This window comes from Hippocampus bargibanti, linkage group LG01 (assembly GCF_051943395.1).
Source record: "Hippocampus bargibanti isolate YZ-2025 linkage group LG01, ASM5194339v1, whole genome shotgun sequence".
Lineage (NCBI taxonomy): Eukaryota > Metazoa > Chordata > Actinopteri > Syngnathiformes > Syngnathidae > Hippocampus > Hippocampus bargibanti.
This window is the reverse complement of record NC_142734.1, coordinates 23,167,889-23,183,484: the sequence shown is the minus strand read 5'-3', so window position 1 is coordinate 23,183,484 and position 15,596 is coordinate 23,167,889. Positions and strand designations below refer to the sequence as shown.

Here is a 15,596-nt window from a genome sequence, read left to right as displayed (position 1 = left end):
AATGGCAACCTCGAACTAGCAACAAGAAACAAGGAAAGCGGCTACGACCAAATACCTCCAGCGGGTGAGGCAAGTCCTAAGAAGCCAGCTCAATGGCAAGAACAAGACCCAGGCAATAAACAGTTATGCCCTGCCAGTGATCAGATACCCTGCAGGAATAATTAGGTGGCCAAAGGAAGAGATTCAGAGCACGGATTTAAGACTTGAAAACTTATCACCCTGCATGGAGGGTTCCATCCCAAATACAGCACGCTGAGACTGTACACAAGCCGTAAGGAAGGAGGCCGGGGACTAGAGAGTGTGAGAGCCACTGTCCAGGATGAAACATCCAAGCTCCATGAATACATCAAGGCTCCAACGGATGATGTACTCAGAGAATGTCTCAGACAATGGGGAACAGAGGATGAGGTGCCGAAAGAGGGAAAATCATGGGAGGAAAAGCACCTATACAGGATGTACCACCGAACAATCACTGAAGTGGCTGATCTCAAGAAGTCCTATCAGTGGCTCGAGAGGGCTGGCCTAAAGAACAGCACAGAGACACTCATCCTGGCTGCTCAAGAGCAGGCCCTGAACACCAGAGCCATAGAGGCACGGATATACCACACCAGGTAAGACCCAAGGTGTAGGTTGTGCAAAAAGGCACCTGAGACAATCTAACACATAACTGCAGGGTGTAGGATGCTGGCAGGGAAAGACTTCCAGATACAGACTGACAAGATGGTAATGGCCAACCAACCAGATATCGTGGTCATAGATAAAGGGCAAAGGGAAGCCGTTGTCGTGGATGTAGCGGTCCCGAGTGATGGAAATATCAGAAAGAAGAAGCATGAGAAACTCACGAAATACCAAGGGCTCAGAGAGGAGCTGGAGAGAGCCTGGAAGAAAAAGGTGACAGTCGTGCCTGTGGTGGTCGGAGCACTCGGGGCAGTAACCCCCCAACTCGCCGAGTGGTTACAACAGATCCCGGGAAAAACATTGGATATCTCGGTCCAGAAAAGCGCAGTGCTGTGAACAGCACGTATACTGTGCAGAACCCTCAAGCTTCCTGGCCACTGGTAGAGGACCCAACCTAAAATGGGTGACAGACACTGATCTTCTTTTCCTTTCGACTTTTCCCTTCAAGGGGTCGCCACAGCAAATCAGTGTCCTCCATATTTAGAGGTTTGATCCGCATGTTTGTTTTGGCCAAGCTTTTACGTCGGATGCCCTTCCTGACACAACCCTCTGTATTTATCCGGGCTTGGGACCGGCACAAGAAGACATATGTCCCTTTGTGGCTACAGAACAAGCAACTCGAGATTGTTTTTATACACATCCGTAAACATCCTATGTTATTTCATGTTTAGTTTATTCTATATGGATGTATGTAGCTTATTAGTTAACTTGTTGCGTATGAAGAGTGTAACAAGTATTTATTTTCAGTCTAATGTTTTCCCAACCCCCTTTCCGTTGTTTAGAGGCTTGGTGGAGATGATGTCATTGCTGCTGTGTGATTAAAACTAGGTTGAAGGGGCGGGCTTTGCGGTCTTGGCTCCCCGCACAAACTAGAGATGTTCTTCTATTGTTTTACGAGAATAAAGTAGTGTTTTCTGTTCACCATCTATAGTCCCCGCTGGTATTTCATCATAAAACTCTGTTGAACTCCGAACCAGAAGAGAAACAGGAATTAAATTCCAACATAAATAGGTGCCAGACACCGTGCCAAGAGTTGCAGGAGCGGAGAAGGGGGGGGGGGGGGGTTCCCGGCGCGTGGCTGACCACGAGAGACAAAGAGTTTTTATCTTTTTGGTGGAGCCTGCTTGTGATTTCTCACAAGAGACAAAAAGATTCTTCTCTTTTTGGTGGCACCTGCATGTGGTGACGTGGTGGGCTTTCTCATCTTCATTTTGTCTTGACCACACGGACGAGTTCACGAGTTTTTCAAGGTGGGTGACGACAGCACACAGCCATTTTGTTTGAATGTATTGTGGGATTCTTTGTGGCCAGAAGTATTGTACTCACGGTTAATCCACGTATCCACGGCTAGTAATCGACTTTTGGTCGGGTCACGGCGGACCACCTTAATTCGAGCCGATGCGTAAAAAGTTTTTGTGCGTGACTGATTGACGCTATTACGGGTCAAAATAGTGTCTGATCCCGCGCACCGGCTAATGAAAGATACAACCGGAATCTGCCAATGAGAGATTCTTCACGAGGAGTGAACTCCTGGAATTTATTTTTGCGCGAGGACTGGAAAGAAAAAATAAAAAAATGAAAAATTTATTAATTTTGACCCATGGGATTATGTGTTTTTTTTTTTTTTTTTTTTTTGTGCAGCTACAATTGATCGTAGATTCTTCGTGATATTAATACATTCATTTTTGTTGATTTGTGCTGAGTGGTGAGCTGCGAAAGTTTCTTTGTCTGAGAGAAAGATCTTGAACAAAGGGGATTGGGCGTTGGGCCATTTGAGCCGTTTGTGAGAGTGTGTGCGTGTGAGTGCGTGCGTGTGTGTATATGCATTCATTGTGTGTGTATGTGAGCGCGTCTCGTGGTTGGAGAAGTTGACACAGCGGGAGTCTTCTTTGTGTTTGAGTTAACACTGCGGGTGTGTGGCTTGCTGGGACTTAAGGCAACTGCAGAAATTGTTAGTGAACTGTGGTGAATTGAAACGATGGGTGCAATCTTTTTTTAAGGAAATCCCAATCCAATAGGATACGAAATTAATGGAAAAAAGTGGGCAAGATGTAAAACATTTTCAGAGGACACTTTGAAAATGTTTTCAGAAACCCCAGCTTTATTCCTGAATCTGCTGATGAGGATTCCGTATATGTTAACCAATTTAAGCAAACTGGGAAAAATGAAAAAGCTATGTCTTCAAAGATGGCCGCTGATAAAGAAACTCCTCCCTTACAAGAACAAAGAAGCACATGGTATAGAAATCGCCATTACTAGGACAGACATAAAACCAACCACTGCAGGAAGAGGGGCGGGCTGTGGGCTGGGGGGTTTGAGCTTGGGGTCAGAGGTCAGAGGAGGATCTACGCGCGGGGCCATCCACCCCCTCTCACGACAGCCCTCTCTGTCCCCCGCCCTCTCTCCGACCCCCGTTGCTGCTTGTAGAAGACCAGATGTGTTTTCAGAAAAGGAGCAGAGTGGAGCACACACGTCCCCTACTGAGGGAATCAGTCATTACACCATTTTTTTCACAAGAAGTGTCTTCATGTATTGCTGACTTTAAAAATCCCGTGACTTCTCAAATTCTTTTGTACCTTGCCGATATCTTACTTGCCTCACTGACTGAAGATGAAAACAAGACTGTATCAATCGCTTTGTTCCAAAATCTAGAAAGTACAGGTAACAAAGCTTCTTTGACCATGTTACAGTTTTGCGAAAAAGAAGTTGAATTTCTAGGAAATAAAATAGAAAAACAAACAAAAAAAGATGATGACATTCTACAACCTGACTTGAAAGACACACCTTTACCTGACAGCATCCACCTGTATGTTGACGGCTCTGCATCTAGGTCAGATGCAGGGGGCAACAGGGGGGTTATGCTGTTGTGACCGACGTTGATATTATTGCTGACGGTTCATTACCAAACACGTATTCAGCGCAAGCAGCAGAAATTGTTGCATTGACTGAAGCGTGTAAATGGGCAGAAGGAAAGACGGTGACGATTTTTACAGACAGCCAATACTGTGCCTTCAAACAAATCCGATGCATTATCTGTTGCGAAAGCATTATGCAAACATATTATTCCAACACATGGCCTGAATGTCTGTTTTTGGTAAAATTATATATGAAAATAACGCCCACGGATAATGGCTTAATGCCTTTTGAGATCTTGCATGGAAGACCTTTCATCCTCCCATTATGGGAAGGTGTGCCCTGGCAAAAGAATGAATCTGATCCAAGTGTTTTGTCGGCAAAATGGTTGTGTGAAATGTTTACAACAAAAGAGGCCCAGTCAGCATGTGTATTGCCGCAGTCCTCTTTGTTCCCTCCACAGGAACAGAGGCTGCGCCCCCGGAGACGAGGTGCAGGTGCTGATCAAGGCAATCAGGAGGAAGACCTGGTCTGCATCAAGTGGGAGGGGCCATTCACCGTGCTTATCACAACGCCAACTGCCATCAAGGTGGAAGACAGACGGAGCCAAACTACTCACTAGCCATGGGTTTGGTCCACATCATCTTGCTGTACGGATTCGTGGGGGCAATCCAGATGACACACGTGGAGTCCCCCCACTCCATCAGCCTGCGAAGTTCCACTATTATATCCAACGACGTCAGATAAGTGGCCAAACATGGCACATCCTGTAGCCTGCTTTCCACTAAAGGCTGCAGAAATAGTCTCATTTCCCCTTAGCGTCCTCGTGAACAAAGCACGACAAAATGGAAGTGATTATCCTCAAGATTCTTGATACGCTCGTATCAAGTTGGGGAAGGCTTGGACCACTGGTTGGGATTCCATTGTGGTCCATTCCAAGCCCAACACAAAATGGGTTCGAGATAGCTGTGCCCAAGAAGCAAATCGAACTGTCATCAAGAAAGCTCGGGGGAACTGGTTAGGAACTGGAACTGGCACGATGACAGATATCCAATTTGCTATCATAACCCACAATGTTGCAGGATGCATGGACTTGAGACTCTGTCCTGAGTTTCGTGAACATCACATTGGTTTTCCCGTAACTATATGCATGATGTAATCTGGGGTATCACCAGTCGTGACATCAACCTTCCAGCATAAACCACACATCAGACTGTCAGCCAGGGTGGAAACACCTGACAAAACGGCCAAAGTCTAGGTGTCATGGACGCATTATATCAACCGTTTGCAGGAGAAAAACATGACTGGAATCCGTTGTTATCAAACACGTGGTATCGTTATGCTACACTAATTGCCAAGCAAAATAGGAAAAGTAATTGTTTTGTATGCTCTTGTATGCTGCCGTAGTCCTGGCCCGGATGGAAAAGTGTTTCATAAAACATCACAGTTTCATAAAATGCCAGCACCAAGACGGACCTCCTTGGAAAGCCTTCAGTTTAAACTGAGCTGCATAACCATGTCTCATTGCCATTTTCTGAGTTGTTAAAACAGCAATGTTCTGCCTAAAGCACATACCTGTTCTTGTATACACAAACCACGCCCACACATCCCCCCTCATGCTCTCTACCACGTCCGCCTCATGGTGGCCTCTAATACGTCCGCACTACAGGGCGCACCGCACATTTTCAAAAAAATCTGAGATGTTTATATGCGCCTTATGGTCGTGAAAATACGGTAATCATTTTCTGCCAATATTATGTCATTGTCCTGTGTCCGCGCTGAAAAGACTGGGAGGGTAATTTAATATTCGTCCGTGTGGCAACACGTCAAAGGTTGCCTCTTTCCTGCGAGATGGTTCGTGGTGTGCCGTAAAAAAATGCCAATGAAAAAAAACGTTCCCTGGTTCAAAAAAGGTTGAAAAACACTGGTTTAAGCCCCATGATTAGATCTGATGTTCCAGAAAAATTCAAACACCATAGCACGGGTAGTAAGGTAATGTTAGCTCTTTTTCCACAAATTGGAGTGGCAAAAAACATGCTACAAATTGAAACCATTGATTACAGATTTCAAGTGTTTGTAAATGCCAGCTTGAAAGTGGATGAAATGCAGAACACTAAAATTGCAGCAATTAGACAAATGGTGCTGCAAAATAGAATGACCTTTTGACAGCCCCACAAGGGGGCGTCTGTGCTATAGTGGGTGACACTTGTTGTACGTACATACCCGAAGAAGCGAATTCCATAAACATGACTAATGCTTTGTCTGTTATCAGGGATCTCAGAGATGCTATGGCCAAAGATCGACGGCCTGATCACCCGTGCATGCTTTTCGAGGGCCCTTGGTGTGCGACTTTGCTTAGACTGTTTGTGACTATTGCGATCGTGATTGTACTTATTTTCTTAGTCATTGGTTGTATTATTCCATGCTTAAGAGCAACGCTAATTAATATGATCACTCATTTTCAGGTGAATTATGCAAAGGTTTTCTATCAAGAAATGCGTGAAGGGGACCCTGTGTTGTAGCTTGGAATTGTACAACATGGCCAGAGTGTGGTTGCTCCCGCCAATACAGAGGGCTGAGAAGGAATTTTCCTCGTCAATATTTTGATTGAATTGGATTTACTTTTAGGACTCTCGCAAATGGAGAGGTTGCATATCACAGCAGTAAAGTTATGACAGAGGTTTTTCGCCTTCTCCATGGTATAGAATGGTTCCCTGTGCCGTTAGTTATGGCGTGCATGCATGAAAACAGTTTTGGAAATGTATGTACTGATGTTTAAATGTGCAACAGGGGAGAACGATAGAGTGTTTTTATACACATCCGTCAACATCCTATGTTATTTAATGTTTAGTTTAGTCTATATGGATTTATGTAGCTTATTAGTTAACTTGTTGCGTATGTAGAGTGTAACAAGTATTCATTTTCAGTCTAATGTTCGACCAACCCCCTTTCCATTGTTTAGAGGCTTGGTCGAGATGATGTCATGGCTGCTATGTGATTAAAACTATGTTGAAGGGGCGGGCTTTGCGCTCTTGGCTCCCCGCACCGACTAGAGATGTTCTTCTATTGTTTTACGAGAATAAAGTAGTCTTTTCTGTTCACCATCTATGGTCCCCGCTGGTATTTCATCATAAAACTCCGTTAAACTGCGAACCAGAAGAGAAACAGGAATTAGATTTGTATCCCAAAAATTAATTTCCCATAGGAAACCATTAAAATGAGAATAATCCGTTCCCAGGTCTCCATAAAATATAGTTTTCAACTAAATAAGCCTTAAAACTACACACAATATACCTTAAACTACGTATAATAAATTTTCTATTGTATCGTAATGTAAGAAATACAGTGCACTGTATAATAAAGATACTTTATTTACATTTGTGATGGTCGTTGATGGCTCATAATTGACACATGTTGCTTTCAGGCTTGCTTCTGCTTGTCCTCTTGAAGGCAAATCAAATCCTCTGTGTTAAGGACCTCATTATGGTCAGCAACAAGCTCCTCAATCTCATCTGCATCCACTTCGAGTCCCATGTTCTGTCCAATGGAAACAATGTCGTCCAAAACAACAGAGTCATGAGGATCAAATCCTTCAAAGTCCCTCTCAAGGATGCATGCGGGACACAAATTCTTCCATGCTGCTTTCAAGGATCGAAGGGTAACAGCATGCCAAGGGTAACATCATGCCTTTTCCATCAGCTGAACACAATGATACACATTTAAATGAACTTAGCACACCTCGATGTGCTAAGTGTTTCTCAATGATCTCCTTCTTCTCCTAGACTGTAATTTTGTTTTGTCTCTTCTTCGGCTGAACACGATCCTGTGGTGGGGTCTTTTTCGGTCCCATAACAGCAAAAGTATCTGTAAAAAAATCCTTGAAAGCGATCGACGTGTGGTCAGCAACAACCCATGGCTTCTACCCACGGCTGGTAGACAACATGCCTCAAAAATGTTACGATCTCCACTGTGGTAAGGGAGATACGGTGTTGTGGGATTCAGAATAAAAAAAAACACAAGACAAGCGGTGGTGTACGTCAACCGTGGTTTACTTCGAATGCAAACGTATGCGCACAACAACCTGTCCAACAATTTAAATCGGTCCGACACGAAACACTAAACAAAGCAGGCCTTCCTTGTTTAAATAAACATTTTCGATACATATCATTTGTAAACCAATGTAACGATACGAATGTAACCAAAATACTAAATAAGGTACTTTTTAACCTGTCACAGCAAAAGTATCGTTGAAGACGATTGACGTGTGCATTCAGATAAAGGGGGTGTGGAAAGGTAGGCCAGCTGGGGCGCTGTTCGGTCGTGTGCTTAGGTTTTCTTCCGCTGAAGATTACTCCGCCAGCCGTGGTGGGTGTGTATCCCGAAAAGTAGAGCTTAATCTAAGGTTTAATTTTCATAAATTTAAACCAAAAATTTCTTAAGGCAAGGTGGTCGTAAACCGAGGCCCCACTGTGTGTGTGTGTATATATATATATATATATATATATATATATATATATATATATATATATATATATATATATATATATATATATATATATATACACCACTGATAGGACTTCTTGAGATCAGCCACGTCTGCTATGGTTCGGTGGTACATCCCGTGCAGGGGCTTTTCCTCCCATGATTGTCCCTCTTCCAGCACCTCATTCTCTGTTCCCCATTGTCTGAGACATTCTCTGAGTACATCATCCGTTGGAGCCTTCTCTTTGATGTATTCATGGAGCTTGGACGTTTCATCCTGGACAGTGGCTCTCACACTCACTAGTCCCCGGCCTCCTTCCTTACGGCTTGTGTACAGTCTCAGGGTGCTGGACTTGGGATGGAACCCTCTGTGCATGGTGAGGAGTTTTCGGGTCTTAACATCCGTGGTCTGAATCTCTTCCTTTGGCCACCTTATTATTCCTGCAGGGTATCTGATCACTGGCAGGGCATAGCTAATGTTAAGCAGATTCCTTACTTACAGACAGTGTATTGTAGGTGTTCAAATACCTGACATGTTTCGGCGACTACTTCCGCCTTCGTCAGAGTAGTACAACGAGGGCATAGCTGTTTATTGCCCGGGTCTTGTTCTTGCCCTTAGGACTTGCCTCACCCGCTGGAGGTATTTGGTTGTAGCCGCTTTCCTTGTTGCTAGTTCGAGGTTGCCATTGGCCTGTGGTATACCGAGGTACTTGTATCTGTTTTCAATGTCTGCTATTGTTCCTTCAGGGAGTGAGACCCCTTCAGTGTGGAATACCTTGCCCCTCTTAGTCACCATCCAACTACATTTCTCCAGCCCGAATGACATTCCGATATCACTGCTGTAGATCCCGGTTGTGTGGATCAGGGAGTCTATGTCCCTTTCGCTCTTAGCATACAGCTTTATGTCATCCATGTAGAGGAGGTGACTGATCGTAGCTCCATTTCTGAGGCGGTATCCAAAGCCTGTCTTGGCGATTATCTGGCTGAGGGGGTTCAGTCCTATGCAGAACAGCAGTGGGGAGAGTGCATCACCTTGGTATATGCCACGTTTGATGGACACTTGCTTTAGTGGCTTGCCATTGGCTTCAAGTGTGGCTCTGAGGGTCCTGTTGACCTTATACAACTCCAAGCATTCAGTGATCCATGTGTGTGGCATCGAGTCATATGCTTTCTCGTAATCAATCCAGGCTGTGCACAGGTTGGTATGTTGGGCCCTGCAGTCTTGTGCGACTGTTCTGTCAACCAGCAGCTGATGTTTGGCACCTCTAGTATCTCTACTAATGCCTTTCTGTGCTTTGCTCATGTATTGATCCATGTGTCCACTTATCTTAGCTGCAATGATGCCTGACATGAGCTTCCATGTTGTGGAGAGACAGGTTATTGGCCGATAGTTGGAAGGAACTGCACCCTTTGAGGAATCCTTCATGATCAGGATTGTTCGCCCTTCGGTTAGCCATCCTGGGTGAGTCCCATCCATCAGCAACTGGTTCATTCATGCTGCTAGGCGCTCGTGGAGAGCTGTGAGTTTCTTTCGCCAGTAGGTGTGGACCATATCCGGGCCCGGTGCCGTCCAGTTTTTCATACCTGAGACTCTTTCTTGTATATCTGCCGCTGTGATGGTTCAGTTCAGGGAGTTTGCTGTGCTCCTCTTTCAGAGTCACCAGCCATTGTCCACCGATGTTATGTGCGACCTCCTTCTCCCATATGCATTTCCAGTATCTTTCAGTTTCCAGCCTTGGAGTGTCTGCTCTGCTGTTTGAACCCTGCCACTGAGCGTACACTTTCGCAGGTTGTGTTGCGAACAGCCTGTTTATTCTTCTGGCCTCATTCTCTTTCGTGTACCTCTTTAGGAGACTGGACAAGGCCTGGAGCCTTTGTTTGGCAGTTTCGAGTGCTTCAGGTATGGTTATCTGCATGTACCTCTTGGGTATTGGCCTTTTATTCACACCTCTCTGGGTCTCCGTCAATTGACTCACATCTTTCCGAGCCGCCTTGATCTTAGCCTCCAACCGTCTTTTCCATGGTGGGTAATCAATTTCGTGGCTTTCCTGGTTGCTCTTGTAGCCAAGCATCTCGAGGATTACTGATGCTGAGGCGTATATCAGCTCATTGGTTTCCGTGATCGTTCCGGTCGGGATCGTTGTCAGTGCTGCATTCACAGTTTCCATGAGACTTTCAGGTGGTACTTCACAAAGCCGTTGTAATTGGTTTCTTAGTTGCCCAGTTTTCATTCTTGCCATGATCTTATCTCTCAGGTCAGTTGCTGCCTCGCTAAGCATTTCATTCATTGGGGCTGGCTTCCCAATCTCATCATTCATTGGGACTTGCCTCCCAATCTCTGGTTGAACCTCTTCCTCTGATGTGGCAGCCTGGGGCCCTTCACCTCGGAATTTGTGTTGTACCTCATCAATCTCAAGTTGTGATAGCAATTGCCGTTTGTGGATATTGGAACACTGAGCTACTAGTTGTTTCATGGTCAACCGTGACTGTGGGGTTCGAAGTATGCGTGTAACCCCTCTGACTAGGGTTGCTTGAGTAGTAGCATTCCAACAGAGCCATGTTATCGCATCTCGTCCATCTCCGCTTTGTTCCAGTAGCCCATCAAGGTGCTCTGGTTCCCCAGCACCTAACGCAGTCCTTGTTTGGCCGGGCGACGTCTGAGCCGGCATGTCATTCCATTTATTGTCTCTCATCATCATATGAGGTAGGCATTAGCGTGAAGGGTCTTGCCCAAGGACCCACACTGGATGATGTTTTTGTGCTCATTTTCTCTGCCCCAAGTGGGATTCAAACCTATATATATATATATATATATATATATATAGCTAACTAATTTTCTCCTACTTGTCTTACTTATTGGTTTGTTTGTTTGCTTATTTATTTATTTATTTATTTATTTATTTATTTATTTATATGAGAGTTGTCTATGTCAAGTGCTTTGTTCCAGCTTCAGTTGTTGTTAAAGTGCTATATCAACCAATATGTCTTACCTCTTAGTGCCCAACTTTGAGCCTCCCAAGCCAGTCCAGCCACTGACAGTAGTCCAGTTGATAGGCTCAATCTGTAGCAAATTGAGCAGAGAACATCAATTGTCACAACAGGTACGTCAACTCATGGCACTCTGCCTCTCCGAGTGCAGTCATCTAAAGGGTAGTGCATGGGCATCAGAGTGAATTTGTCAATGCCCAAATAAACAAACAAACAAACAAATAAATAAAAAATGAAATAAATAAATAAATCCTGGTACATAAATAAATAAGAAACTAAACCAAATAAATATATAAGAAAACAAATAGGAAAATAAATACATAAATAAATAAGAAAATAAACAAACAAATAGATATATAAATAAATAGGAAAAAAGTCTGCCGCTGTGATGGTAACTGGGTTCTATTCAGGGAGGTTGCTGTGCTCCTCTTTCAGATTCACCAGCCATTGTATATGCATTTCCAGTATCTTTCAGTTTCCAGCCTTGGAGGCTCTGCTCTGCTGTTAGAACCCTGGCACTGATCATACACTTTCGCAGGTTTCATTCTTCTGTTCATGTTCTGCCTCATTCTCTTTCGTGTACCTCTTTAGGTGACTGGACATTTATATATATATATATATATATATATATATATATATATATATATATATATATATATATATATATATATATATATATACAGTGGAACCTCGGTTTTCGAACGACTCACAGTTCAATCAAATCGGAGTCCGAACAAAGTATTCGAGAAATTCTTGCTTTTCTCTTTGAACAACAATCGGTGTTCGAATGCCGGTACGACGCGTGAGTGCGTACGCGAGGGTGGGGTGCTGAGCCCGTGACCAACTGTTGTCGCTTGCGCACGTGCTGCGTTTTGCTCTAGCGTTTAATATAGGTGTATGGGTGTGTGTATATATATATAAAATAAACAAACAAATCAATAAATAAGAAAATTAATGGGAAGATAAATAAATACATAAATAAGAAAATAAACCAACAAATAAATGAGAAAATAAATAGACAAATTATTAAACAAATAATTATATAAATAAATAAATAAATAAATAATAAATTCCCCAATAAGAAAAACTATGCAATATGGGCATCAAATTTTAGCATTTTTGTCAAAGTGAGCATACTTGTCGTGTTTGAAGGGTGAAGGTGGTCCGTAAAGGACCAGTCGCTACCTGTCCGTGGGCGAGGCCGTCAAAGCCATCGTGGACGGCCAGCATGTTGTGACCCTGGATGATGCCCATCCTGACAGCTGCACGCACGGCCGCATTCATTCCAGCGCACGGAGCACCGACGTTGATGATGGCCACGTTGATGTTACTCTGACACAAAGGAGGGATGCTTAAGTTGCAAAAATTGGCCAAATATACTCAAGTATTCATAATATATTAATTAAGGTGACATGTGAACAGTGTTGCCAGATACAATACTTTCCAAATTCACAAATGTTGCAATCAATTGAATTTAATATCATTTTCACTTTTATTTTATAAATATTTACATTGTTGGATTTTTTTTCTCAGTCTCATTTTATTCTCATACGATCTTATTTTTTTTCTTTTTAAAAATTGCTGATAAAAAAATCACATTCAAACTCATCTCATCCGATTTTGAAATCTCTTCCGATTTTGAAGGATGATTAATTTTTTTTCAATATTATCTTTCTTGAAAGAAATGACCGTATTTTCTGCATGATGAAACGCACCTAAAAGAAAGTATTTTTCAAAAACACATCATGCCCTATGTATGTAAAACGTTTTAAAATGTCATTGATTGAAGGTGCCCCTTATAATGCGCTGCACCTTATGTATGGGAAAGGTTTTTAAATATGTCATTGGTTGAAGGCGCGCCTTATATTCCAGAAAATATGGTACTTTTTTTGTCATGAGACAGTTTTCTTTGGGGTGAGAAATTGTCTTCCAAAAAAATGACATCTGTAACTGTAACTGTTCGCTTCCAGTTGGCATAACAATGGTGTTGATCAGATGGATGCTTTTTCTTACTTTCACATCTGGGGGGTTAATATGGCCCAGCAGCTTGTATGTGTTCCAGTTATTCTCAAAGCTCCTGCAGGTTGGATTGGATTGGGATTATCCTTTATTGGTCTCGCAGTGGAAACATTGACATTTCACAGCCGATAAATGATGAAAGGAAGAGGAAAGGAAAGGAAGAAGTATAAAAACAAAATACAGTTGAGTGTCAAAGCAAAATTTATGCAGCTGATTAAATTTCTTTGGAGGTGGCACGACCATCACTCGATTGCACAATTCATTAAAACAACAACAGTGATAAGAATAAAGAACGGGCTCATTCGCGAACGACACATCACTCATTGAGGCAGCTCTGTGTGTATCCCGAAAAATAGTTCGTATGCCAAGGTTTTCATAAATTTAACGTTCTTAAACCGAGAAGTCCGTAAACCAAGGGGTTCGTAAACCAAGGTATCACTGTCTATCTATCTATCTATCTATCTCTCTCTCTCTCTCTCTCTCTCTCTCTCTCTCTCTCTCTCTCTCTCTCTCTCTCTCTCTCTCTCTCTCTCTCTCTCTCTCTCTCTCTCTCTCTCTCTCTCTCTATATATATATATATATATATATATATATATATATATATATATATATATATATATATATATATATATATATATATATATATATATGGGCTGGAAAGCTCAGTTGATAAGGAATCAGTTTGGCATATGGGAGACGAGGGTTCGCAGAGACAATGAGCACAAAAACATCATCCAGTGTGGGTCCTTGGGCAAGCCCCTTCACGCTAATGCCTACCTCATAAAAAAATGATGAGAGACAATAAATGGAATGACATGCCGGCTCAGACGTCGCCCGGCCAAACAAGGTCTGCGTCAGGTGCTGGGCTACTGGAACAAAGCGGAGATGGACGAGATGCGATAACATGGCTCTGTTGGAATGCTACTACTCAAGCAACCCTAGTCAGAGGGGTTACATGCGGAGAATGGGGGCTGAATGGTTACCTCGAAACCCACAGTCACGGTTGACCACGAAACAACTAGTAGCTCAGTGTTCCAATATCTACAAATGGCAATTGCTATCACAACTTGAGATTGATGTGGTACAACACAAATTCCGAGGTGAAGGGCCCCAGGCTGCCACATCAGAGGAAGAGGTTCAACCAGAGATTGGGAGGCAAGCTCCAATGAATGATGAGATTGGGAAGCCAGCCCCAATGAATGAAATGCTGAGCGAGGCAGCAACTGACCTGAGAGATAAGATCATGGCAAGAATGAAAACTGGGCAACTAAAAAACCGATTACATCGGCTATGTGAAGTACCACCTGAAAGTCTCATGGAAACTGTGAATGCAGCACTGAGAACGATCCCTACCGGAACGATCACGGAAACCAATGAGCAGATATACACCTCAGCATCAGTGATCCTAGAGATGCTCGGCTACAAGAGCGACCATGAGAGCCACAAGATTCATTACCCACCATGGAAAAGACGGTTGGAGGCTAATATCAAGGTGACTCGGAAAGATGTGAGTCAATTGACGGAGATCCAGAGAGGTGTGAATAAAAGGCCAATACCCAAGAGGTATATGCAGATAACCATACCTGAAGCACTCGAAACTGCCAAACAAAGGCTCCAGGCCTTGTCCAGTCGCCTAAAGAGGTACACGAAAGAGAATGAGGCCAGAAGAATAAACAGGCTGTTCGCAACACAACCTGCGAAAGTGTACGCTCAGTGGCAGGGTTCTAACAGCAGAGCAGACCCTCCAAGGCTGGAAACAAAAGATACTGGAAAGGCATATGGGAGAAGGAGGTCGCACATAACAGCAGTGCACAATGGCTGGTGACTCTGAAAGAGGAGCACAGACACCTCCCTGAACAGAACCCAGTTACCATCACAGCGGCAGATATACAAGGAAGAGTCTCAGGTATGAAAAACTGGACGGCACCGGGCCCGGATATGGTCCACACCTACTGGCTAAAGAAACTCACAGCTCTCCACGAGCGCCTAGCAGCACAAATGAACCAGTTGCTGATGGATGGGACTCACACAGGATGGCTAACCGAAGGGCGAACAATCCTGATCATGAAGGATTCCTCAAAGGGTGCAGTTCCTTCCAACTATCGGCCAATAACCTGTCTCTCCACAACATGGAAGCTCATGTCAGGCATCATTGCGGCTAAGAAAAGTGGACACATGGATCAATACATGAGCAAAGCACAGAAAGGAATTAGTAGAGATACTAGAGGTGCCAAACTTCAGCTGCTGGTTGACAGAACAGTCGCTCAAGACTGCAGGTCCCGACATACCAACCAGTGCACAGCCTGGATTGATTACAAGAAAGCATATGACTCGATGCCACACACATGGATCACTGAATGCTTGGAGTTGTATAAGGTCAACAGGACCCTGAGAGCCTTCGTTGCAAACTCGATGAGGATGTGGAAAACCACACTTGAAGCCAATGGCAAGCCACTAACGCAAGTGTCCATCAAATGTGGCATATATCAAGGTGATGCACTCTCCCCACTGCTGTTCTGCATTGGACTGAACCCCCTCAGCCAGATAATCGCCAAGACAGGCTATGGATACCGCCT

The 15,596-nt window shown here is 43.7% G+C and overlaps 1 protein-coding gene and 1 long non-coding RNA gene across 5 annotated transcripts in view; one reads left to right on the top strand and one right to left on the bottom strand.

The window, feature by feature from the left end:
- Positions 1 to 15,596, bottom strand: part of pfkma (phosphofructokinase, muscle a) — a 109,397-nt gene that overhangs the window by 39,889 nt on the left and 53,912 nt on the right. For 3 of the 4 annotated variants that reach the window (XM_089004521.1, XM_089004537.1, XM_089004530.1), the window contains exons 12-14: positions 13,015 to 13,078; positions 12,187 to 12,333; positions 11,004 to 11,074 (exon numbers count right to left, since the gene is read on the bottom strand). The exons of the other annotated variant lie outside the window; for it this stretch is intronic. In XM_089004521.1, the coding sequence (XP_088860647.1) occupies positions 11,004 to 11,074; positions 12,187 to 12,333; positions 13,015 to 13,078 (282 nt within the window). The remainder of the gene's footprint in view (positions 1 to 11,003; positions 11,075 to 12,186; positions 12,334 to 13,014; positions 13,079 to 15,596) is intronic. 4 annotated transcript variants of the gene reach the window in all.
- Positions 1,543 to 6,637, top strand: LOC148903520 (uncharacterized). The gene is made up of 2 exons (XR_016116007.1): positions 1,543 to 1,928; positions 3,995 to 6,637. It is a non-coding gene; the product is annotated as an uncharacterized LOC148903520 (long non-coding RNA).